We start from the raw sequence: 10507 nt of genomic DNA on the forward strand, positions 1-10507 counted from the left end.
ACACATATAGTCTTTCTTTTTATTTTAATTCTTTTCAATTTGATTTGCAAGATACTTGTCATGTACATCCTTATCAGGCTTTGTTAGATGCTACTCCACCCCTGGCCAGACAAGTCCCTGTCAAGCAGTGCTATTTTAATGCATCACTTTCTTAGCTAGCTATTTATTTCCCAAATCAGTTTTCCCCTTATGCATTGATAAGTGAGGAAGACACAACTTTAGTATTGTTTTTGTCCAAAACTTCCTAATCTTTGGTAATACTTCTTCTGGCATTATCATCCATTCCTAAATTTATTACTAAAGTGAATAGCAGCCATCTATTTTGGCAAGTCTTAGAGGATTCTCTATTATTTTTTAGGTAAGATACTTCCTCCCAAGAAAGATAACAAAACTCTGATTGTTATTAGGGCTACAAACAGGTGACCATGACCACCACTACTTCTCAATGCTTCCTTTGATCCTTATCAAATGATGTCTTAGCTAATAGCTTCTGTGCCTCTACTGCATCATTCTTTGGAAGAAAAGCAGTTGTTTACTTTTTTAGAAAATCCTTCTGGAAGGATTTCAAATTTATTTTTTTAAGCTCTACATCTCTCCATGTAATAGTCTAGTAGGTTCAAGTTTCATCTGTCGGGAGGTGGGTAGCATGTTTGTCAATCTTCTGTAGCCACCATTGTCACTTTATCAGTTTCAGGGTTGTATTTCTTTATCTTTTAGTCACTGTATAAATGGTTCTGCTTATTTCTTGGCATCATGTTTCATGTTCATGTTTCTCCATGATTCTCCAAATCTATTCCTTTCATCATTTACAGTTTAATAATATTTCATTTCATTCCAAGAGCCATTTCTCAATTGATAAAAACTCCTTTCTTTTCTCATTCTTTGTTAGAGGTAAAAGTGGTGCTACAAATACTTTTATACGCATGGGTTCTTTCTCTTTGTTTCTGATCCTTGAAGGACATAAGTTTAGTGCCAGTATCGCTGGGTCTAGGGGCATGCATGGTGGAGTGATTTTTGGGGGGAGACTTCCAAACTGCTCTCCAGAATGGCTGGACTATTTCATAGCTCCAACAGTGCATTAGTGTGCCTTCCTTCCCACATTCTCTTCAACAATGATTTTCTTTTCCTCTATACCAATCTGATGAGTGAAGTGGAATCTAACACATTTTTCCCCCCAGATGGCTTATAGCTTCAATCTATCTAACCAACTCATGCCAATAACCAATAGTCTTTCAATTTACTTTATCCTCCAACTGCTTTACTCATCTTTTCTGACTTTCCTTGTCTCCCTCTTATCTCCTTAGCTTTCTTCCTCTTTAGGTTCTTAATTCCTGTGCCTCCTTCACCTTTCTCTCCCAGACCAACATTTGGAACTAGTTTGTTTTTCAAATTTTCCTAATTTCTCCTCCTTCAAATTCAATCTCAGGCTTTGTTTACATGCCATCCCCCACCTCCATCACCCATACATTTTCTCCTTATTCAACTCATCCTCTCTCATGGAAACCAGAGATGGAATCCTCAGCCTTTTCTCCTTAAGCTAATCTGTTTCTGATCAGCGATTGATCAATGAATATAAGAATATGCCAAACATGAACAATTGGGGTTACTTAAAATTTTTTCCAAAGGGTCAGTGCATGGAAATGACTCAATTCTTCTTAGTCATGCCTGGATTCAGCAAGTTCTGGCAGTTGCTACTAAGCTAGAGACTCACTTAGTTTTAAGTCTGGAAAGAAACCTCACCAAAGGGTTCTCAGGGGAGAAATTATTTGCACCAGAATACTTTGTGAAATCATTTATCTTCTTAGGTTTGGAAGAGGAGTACACATCACTGGAGGAAGCACTGAAGAATTCGCAAATCTTTTAAATATAAATTTAACTCACTTTGATATTAACACTACAAGACAATTTAAGGGAGTTTTAGTACTTTTTATTCAGCAGTCAAACGGGGGTATATTTCAAATATGTATTTTGTGCCATATCCAACACCAGTTCAACAGACTAAGATTCCCTCCCACAAAACAGTCATTTATTTGGTCTGTCTGCAACCGTCTGCATAATAAATAAGAACTGCTACAAATGTTCAATATTCCAGCATATAAAACCGAGCAACAAGTATCTCAAAATAGTCATGACCTTAAAACAAATTTCTCAGAAAAAATACAACACAAGATTAAGCTTCTGCAATATTATTTCCATATAAAACACTAGTAAAATATTTTTTTTTAAAATTAAATAATGAAATACCAAACCAATTATATACAGTACACACGAATGAGTCAAAACATCCAATTCTTGGACTCTCTGGTGGCAAGAAGAGAAGTTCTATCACATTTTGTGGCACTAGAAAGCAATTCAGTCAAGACCCCTGATTTATGAAGCACTCAGTGAGAAAATGTTTACAGCCCCACACTTAACCTTAAGTGGACAGGTTTGACTGAAGTCTCCAAGAAGAGATCTTATGTTTACTTCAGTGGGTAGAAAATTAAAACTTTTTTTTTCCTGACACAGCAGCCAATGCTGTCTTTTAGGTTTACTGCTCCTAGCTCAGAGTTATGTATTTGAGAATAATGCTTTGCTTAGTATACGGTAATTTGTGCATTTGAAAGAGGTCCCCCTTTGAATCATCTTCCTAGTTCACGCTAGCATTTGCTTTACTATGATAAAAAAAAAAGTATACATATGATCCTACAACTGATTTCAGATACCAAATCAAGTAAAGTTGGTAAGTACCTAAAGGGTCAGCACATCTCTAAGAAATGAATTCTGACTTCAAAAACACAAAGAATACATAAATAATCTTTCTATACGTATATCATCACAAAATTCCTTAAGTACACACTTGCAAAGCTACCATTCTACCTTGGGAAATCTGCTTATCAGCTAGAATGCTCAACAAATATCCTACTGCCACCAAGGTAAGCTAGACTCTTTTCTGTATTCAAACCATATTCCTATCTAGCAAGCATAGGATTCACTTCTCTGCCTCTTCCCTCATGCTAATCTTTTCAAGCTCCTTCCCAATGATTAGCAAAAATGACAATATGTACCACCTGAACAATTTGTGTCATTTAATAAAAACTTGTCAAAGTCCTTCCACTAAAGTAAACATCATCAATTTTTTTGTTTCATTCTTATTCTTCTCTAAGTTATTAGCAACGGCCTATGTTCTTCGACGTTTGGCTGCACTTGGACTAGAGGGATTGCTGTTTGCATTTAAGACCTTTTCTGTAACCCGGTTGCGTTTCCTCTTGTCTGCACCCTCTTTAGATCCAGAGTCTGATGAGCTCTTTTCTTTCTCTTTGCCACTGGACTTTTCAGCTCCTTTCCCCAAATTTCCTGAAGATGTAAAAACTGAGAAATAGAAATTTTTTGCTATTTTATTAACCATGAAATTGAATTTTTTGAAAACATCTGGTATTTCAAAATTTTTTTTAGTATTTTTATTACATTTTTTTACTAAAATATTTAGTATTTTTTAAAAATTTCTTTCATATTTCAAGTGATCCTTATTATAATTAACATAGCCGTACACATAATATTCAGAAACTCTTTTTAATGTTCCCTGATCCCTTCCCCTATCTCCTAATATGCTAAGCCATATTACAGTCACACAAATTCTACTTAAGAATAGGCATGCCACTTTTAGTCTGAAAAAAATCTGAAAGTTATCCAGAATTTTGGTATGGATGTCAATGTAAGTTATCAACTAGCTGTCCAGAGTTTGATTCACTAGGATTTTGCTGTACTGAATACTGCCACATTAAGTGAGCCATTATTTGGCACCTGTAAATATTTTTCTTACATAAAGAATTTCATTGCAAATATCTGTTTTAATAGATTTGATTGAAGGTAGATTTTAAACATAGGACCCATGGCTAGTTGTATCTGAAAGTCACTGTTTAGGTTTACTTTTATATTTGTCCTCCCCCCCCCCCCAAATATTCAACATCACTACTATACTTTACTGAAGAACCTGGTCAGCACAACGCTACCGGAGAGCTAAGGGAAAACTGCTGGCACTACGAAGAAGTTGTTCCCTTCAAGCCATCTTTGGATACCTCACCATAGCATCGAAGTGACACTAGCTTTGTGAAGGCTGTTCCAGGAGAGGGCAAGCACTAGCTGTCAGCCTTGAAAAGCTTTAGCCGGGACACTGATACTGAGCTCACTGGGAGGACCAGTCTCCTTAAGCCTGGAGAGGCTCACTGATAAGTTGGCTGCACTGGAACAGTAATAATATCACTAAAAATCATAGATCCTTGGATTACTTTTTTAAAAAGATACTTCTTTACAGTGAAGTAAAAATAGATTCATTAGCAGTTGTTATTTATTCTCCAGATGACAATTAAAGATTGATATGGAGAAAAAAAAAGATTAAGAGATCAAATACTGATGTTAAATTGCTAAGCTGAATCTATTTTCAATGACACAGCCTCCTGGAGAAGCCAGGTGAATGTGGTACGGCACAGTCTACATAATTACCATCTTCAGTACCAGTGTGTGGATCCACTTCTTCCTTTATTTCTTCCTTCACCTCATCTTCAATCATTACTTTTCCTGTAAAAAGAGTAAGTAAAAAAATTCACTGAGAATCTGATATGCACATCACCAAAATGAGTAAGTACTGTGGGAATTTATCTCTATTCTGAGAGCCTTACAAGTTGAGGTGGGAGACAAAAACAGATGAAGATGTAACACAAACATCAAACACAATGCTAACTCCTGAGAGCTAAGATCTACACTCATATTCTAAAAAGGTTCCCTAGAAAAACTGAGTGGCACTAATTAAAAAGGTACTTTTTTTTTTTAAAGCAAAATTAGCTCATTCTTGAGCAATAGCAGTAATTTTCCCAAAGAAAACTAACAGGAATGCAAGCTCTGTATCTATGATACTGTAAGATCTGTCTTTAGAAGTGACAAAGCACAGCAACTATGTTACTATTTTGTTGCCTTTTTATTGGGCACAAAGCAATTCTTACAAGCTAGTGATAAGGATCAATGGTCTTAGGCTGGCCAGTTATATTCTGTCAAGGGCTAAACAATGTGTAATATTCTTATCTAGTCTTGGCAGAGATTTAAACCTGGAATTGATTCTTACCTTCTTTGACCTCTTGAATGATTTCTTCAGGAAGGATGAAGTTCTTCTCTGAATTAGGGAATGGAAGAATCTCAGACTCATGCTGAACATCAAATATTGTTTGGTTTTTTAAAGAAACAAAGAAAAAAGCTGTCAATTTAGGCATATAATTCAAAATCTTTAAGAAAATGCCACCACTAATTACTGAAACTACAAATAAAAGTCATTTACTGCTGATTTCAGCAGTATGAAAGTGATCTGGAGTATGAGTTGCACATATTGTAAAATACTTATCACTTATCCACTCGAAACATGGATTTTAAAAAACACCAGGTTATCCAGGAAAGGAAAAAAGAGACTTAAAAAAAAAACAACAACCAAACCTAAAGAAAAAAACAATTTGAAGCCATCTTCAAATATATTAAAAGTTATAAGGGAGACCACCCAGTTTCCTTTTGTAATTTCAGAGGCAAAATGTGGTTTTAATTGCAGTAAGAGTTAGCATCAGGATAAAAGTTTCTTGCCTACATATTCAAGCATACCAAGAGAAACTGGTCAAAGTCAGTGAGATAGAATGTTAATGCAAAGAGATAGGGTACCAATTCCCCAAGTGTGCAATAACCAAAAACATTTGAAGAGCTGTTGGCAGAGAGAATATAGAGATAGAAATTGGGAGAAAAAATAATATACAGCAGGCCTTAATTAAAAGGAGGATGGGAGAAGTAATCATAAATATCATGGGACAAAGAACAGAAATAAACGTGAATATGAATACATGCTAAGAAGCAGGAGCAGGTGATCTAATCAAAAGATTGTAGAACACAGTGAATTAGTAAAGAAAAGGAAGAAACAACAGAATTAAACCCAAGTTCATTAAAGAAACAGGATTTGCAAAGAAATTTACATGGTAAAGGAATTTATATGAGAAAAGTATTTTCAATGTTGTTTTCTATTCTTCTCCCATTTTGGTGAACTAGGGCTAGCAAGGAGCTGGGATTAGAACCCAGGAAAACTGAAGTTGGCTAGTCATGGGACCTGGATTCAAATCCTGGCTTGACATTTACTAGCTGTGTGATCATGGATAAGCATCTTCTATGAGTTTCATTTTTCTCACTATTTTCTCTCAAAAGGGGCTAATATTTGCACTATTTACCTCATAGGATGACTTCAGCAATGACTGATGATAAATCTTAACATCTATTAAAGATGTAAATTTTTTTTGTTGTCCTTACTTCCTATGAGGTGGTCCTTCTACTACAGCTTTCCTGTTACTTGCCTCTTTCATAAAAGTAGAGAAAAAACTGAATTGTTAACCCAAAGAATTCCATTCAACAAGTATTTATTATGCCCCTACTCTATGCTAGGCACTGAGGATAGGAAACAAATGAAATGGTCCTTGTCCTAAAAGAGGTTATGTTTTGTTGCAGAAAATACATTTAAACACATGAAGTACATATAGGCAGGCCAGATTTATGAAAAGCTGAACAGTACAAATACTGCTTTGTGATTTACACATCAAATTCAGTAAACAAAGCATCCTCATAATATTCAATAGTTGCTATGCTTATGAGGTTCAAACATTCAATTTAGCCTATGGGGAAACTCCACCCACTTTTCACCCTTTATTGATATTGGACTATCACCAGTTCACTCAGGTGAATGGACAGCACTGACTTAAGAAAGATTTTCCACAAACATGGTATGAACCAGGTCAAGAAAAGGGCACAGCATAATGCTTGAAAAGACCACCTGTTAAGTACAGCCATAGCTTCCAGAAATAAAGAACCTAGCTACATAATGGCATGCTGATGCAGGTTAGCAAAAGGTCACTGGCTTGTAGGATGCTAGGATCTGGCAATCAACCAATTATAGGAACCCCACCTAGGGAAGGAGAGACAAAGGTTATCCTTTTAACACCACTTAACAGTTCAGTGGCTTTTCAACACCCTATTATTTTCGGTCCCTAAAAACACTTTTGGGATTCAAAGATTAGCTTGTTCCTCACTTTTTGAGGTCAGGAACTTAAATAAGAACTCAACTGAGAAACAAATCATTTTGTATATAATCACATTTTATTCTCACACAGCCTCTGAGGCTGGAGTGCAAGTATTATCTCTCTTTTGCAGATGAAGAAAAAGCTCAGTAAATATCAGAGTCTAGACCTAAACCAAGACCTTTTTATTCAACCCATGTTCTTTCACTGCCTCATACCTGAACATCTTGGGATTCCATCTGGACTGGGTTAGCCTGTTTGGCTCATTACAATAGACTGTTCCATTGCAGTCCATTTTCATCTGAGAGAGGAAAGGGGAGTACTGAGACAATTCTCTGAAAACTGCAAAGTTGTGATTTCCTTCTAGTAATTAAATTTGTGTAGATTCTTAGAAATTATGGCCCATCAGCCATAGGATAGTGGAAAGAGGGGTCAGGAACACTGGGTTTTTAGTCTTGTTTTGCCACTAACTAGCTGTACAACTTTCAGCAAATTCCTTTTCCTTTGTGGGTCTCAGTTCTCTCAGCTGTAAAATGAGAATGCAAGATGATCTTTAAGGCCCCCTTCAAATTCTAACAATTAATGGGTTCCAGTTAACTGAGTTCAACTTCAATACAATTTTACTGTTTTAGCAACTATCCCCCTAAATTTTTTAAGCAGGATTTCCACATACCCTATTTTCTTATAGCCAGACACTCCTGTTTAAAGGTTTCTTAGTTTGTAGGAACTCAAGGGAAGAACAGAATTAAATCCTCTCACTTTTACTTATACGCCCAACATTGTGCTGGAATTCACTCCTTACCAAAGCTTGCATATCGTACATAGTACTTAAATGGTCCCAGATGACTTTGGAGGAGATCTGCCTCCCTATGTTCTGACTGAACTTGTCCCTGATGCAGATCATGTGGAAGTGCCGGTTCACACCTGTAAGAGGGGGGAAAACTGTTCAGGAAATTCCACCTGTTCCTGACTTGAAATTTTTTTGGGGGGGAAATCTTTATTTTACAACACAAGGAAAATAGCAGAGTTCAAACTTATAAAAACAAGTGTTTTCCCTCTGTCTCAGAAATATTAGTACTCTTTTTTCCCCGCTACAATTACGCTCAAGTACAAGAGTATTCTCTCTCCCAAGCTCCTTGCTCTCACCCTTGGCAGCCAGTAAATAACAAGTGCTCAATAAATCCTGGTTGAATTTAAGTCTCGAATCCAAGTGTTGGTTCAGACAGAAGAGCCATAAGTATTTAAAAACAAACACCACTACTTCTCCCCTCCCCCAACAAGGAGGCTGGCCTGGCCTCAGGTTTTCCCATAGGGCTCCACCATGAGGAGAATCAGCATTTCTCTCCCTCCCCAAAGTTCCTAAAAAGGGATCAACAACATATATTCTCCCTGAGCTGGGGAAAGGGTAAAAGAAGAAGGGAAGGGGGGGAGAAGACAAGGGAGACACACAGGGTTGCAGGGGGAGACGCCCCGGAGTCTGGGGTGGAAAAACTGAGGGAGAGGGCGGAGATAGAAGGGGGGAGGAGGTTGGGAGGACCCGGGAACCAGGGAAGGGGGAAAAGCTGGGGGAGGTGGGGTCGGGAAGGGAGAAAAGTGGGGGTGGGCGGGGAGGGGTAGATGGAAAGCTCAGGGTTGGGTGTGGGAGGGAGAGAAGCTCGGGGAGTCGGGGATCAAAGAAGTAAGGGGGAGAAGCCTGGGGGAGTCGGGGATGGGAGAGGACAGAAGGGAGGGATCGGGGGCTAGGGGTGGGAGAGGAGAGAACCCGGGGGGGCCAAGGATGAGAGAGAGAAGAGATAGGGGGCCGGGGATGGGAGTGGGGAGAAAGAAGAGATCGGGGGCCAGGGATGGGAGAGGGGAGAAGATAGGGGGTAAGGGATGGGAGGGAGGAGTTGGAGGTCCGGGGGGCGGGGATGAGGGGAGGAGAAGCCCGGGGGAGCCAAGAATGGGAGTGGGGAGAAGAGAGAGCTCGGGGGCCGGGGATGGGAGACGGGAGAGAAGTCCTGGGGGCAGGAGCCAGAGGGAGGAGGGCTCCCCGGGAAGCTTCCTAGGGGCGGATTAGTGTGAGGCCCAGCCCTCCCGCCGGCCGCAGCCCCGGCCCTCCGCCAGGCCGCGGCTGGCACTCGAGGCCGCGGCTCCGGCCTGGCCCAGGCTGCGCTGCTCTCCGCGCCCAGCGCTGCGCCCTCCCGGCTCCCCTTTCCTCACCGACGGGCTTGTGCCCCAGCATGGCATGAAAGAGGCACACTTCCACCTCGGGGCTCCACACCACGACTTCGTCGGGCGGGCCGGGCGCCGACTCCCCGGGGCCTTTTTCACCGCTACCGCCAGGGCCCGGGCCGGAACCAGGGCCGCCTCCGCCGCCCCCGCCGCCGCCCCCGCCGCCGCCTCCCGCGCCCGAGCTAGAGCCGCCGCCGCCGCCGCTTCCGCCGGTGGCAACCTCGGCTTCCCCCATAGCTCTGTCCCGGTTAATAGAGCTGTAGAGCTGCGAAGCGCTGCGCGCGCGGCCCCGGCGCCCTCTGGCGGCCGCTCTGCGCCGTGCGCGCCCCCGCGCCTGCGCCCCCAGGGCCGCTCCTCCCTGTCCCTGACCCCCCGAGACTGCTGAGCTAGGCTGGCCCTGGCCGCTCTGGCCGTCGTCCCCCGGCCAGGCCGCGCCTGTGCCCACGTACTGGCGCGCGGGCTCCTTGGCTCCAAACATGTTTCGCTCCCGTCTCCACTACACCTAGCCTTTCCTCCGTTTTCGTTTCCCCAGAAAGAAATTAAACCTCAGTTTAAACTAGACTGTGGTGAGCATTTATGAGGCTCCGCGGAAGTGGTGGGTGGGTGGTGTGGGTGTAACAATCCTATTATTACTTTGGATGGGAATCAGGCCCCGGTTAAAAGAAAAGCCGCAATATTGTTCCCTCAGCATTATTCCTAGGGCAATCATTAGTAGAGATGACCACGTGGGGAGAGTGGTGCAAGGGTTTTAGAGCTGTGGAGAATACTTTGCAAATGGCAAAACCGGGTCAGAGGGGTTTAAGTGAAATGTCCAAGGTCACACAAACTAGCTCCTGAACTCAGGTCTTCTGACTCACAAACCAGTTCTCTCTTCACGCTATTCTTTACAAATAATACTGCTGAACCCTCCCTCGCTTAGTAACCCATATTTGAACTTCATTGGATTGATGGAGGGAAAGACGTTGTCCCTTCCAGCCTTGGGTACACGAGACTTCAACAGAGATGTGAGATAAGCCTAATAGAAATCCAGAGAGAGCTGATGCCCAGGTGTTATGCATTGCTACTTTATGTGGCTAGGTATGCAAGCTCGTGTGGAGACCTTATCTCGCTTAGTGTAACCCTGAGCGAGTGGCTTAACCTCTCGGTGTCCCAGACAAATAAGACCATAAAATACTGTTAGTGTTGATTTGGAAAGAAGTTTTTCACCTAGAGGTTCCTATATC

At 41.3% G+C, this 10507-nt stretch overlaps 1 protein-coding gene across 2 annotated transcripts; it reads right to left on the reverse strand.

Annotated features, from left to right (window-relative positions):
- Positions 1 to 1911: 1911 nt before the first annotated feature.
- MRGBP (MRG domain binding protein) lies at positions 1912 to 9792 on the reverse strand. Of its 2 annotated transcripts, none has more exons than XM_072633345.1 (5): positions 9273 to 9792; positions 7873 to 7994; positions 5099 to 5180; positions 4495 to 4557; positions 1912 to 3351 (listed from the first exon to the last, which is right to left on the reverse strand). In XM_072633345.1, exons 1-5 carry the CDS (start codon positions 9760 to 9762, stop codon positions 3161 to 3163), a joined length of 948 nt encoding a protein of 315 aa, XP_072489446.1. In that variant the 5' UTR covers positions 9763 to 9792; the 3' UTR covers positions 1912 to 3160. The 2 variants fall into 2 exon arrangements, with proteins under 2 accessions (XP_072489446.1, XP_072489445.1); XM_072633344.1 differs by having other exon boundaries at positions 4483 to 4557; positions 9273 to 9791.
- Between the last annotated feature and the right edge of the window lie 715 nt (positions 9793 to 10507).

Source organism: Notamacropus eugenii, chromosome 1, assembly GCF_028372415.1.
Source record: "Notamacropus eugenii isolate mMacEug1 chromosome 1, mMacEug1.pri_v2, whole genome shotgun sequence".
In the NCBI taxonomy this organism is placed as follows: domain Eukaryota; kingdom Metazoa; phylum Chordata; class Mammalia; order Diprotodontia; family Macropodidae; genus Notamacropus; species Notamacropus eugenii.

Bases quoted from the DNA above. Each gene is read 5' to 3' on its own strand.
- MRGBP (XM_072633344.1), bottom strand. From the start codon at position 9,762: ATGTTTGGAGCCAAGGAGCCCGCGCGCCAGTACGTGGGCACAGGCGCG. The intron at 7,995-9,272 runs GTGAGGAAAGGG...CCCCTCTTACAG, and splicing joins GCTGGGGCACAAGCCCGTCG to GTGTGAACCGGCACTTCCAC. The intron at 4,558-5,098 runs GTAAGAATCAAT...CTCTTTTTACAG, and splicing joins CATTCAAGAGGTCAAAGAAG to GAAAAGTAATGATTGAAGAT.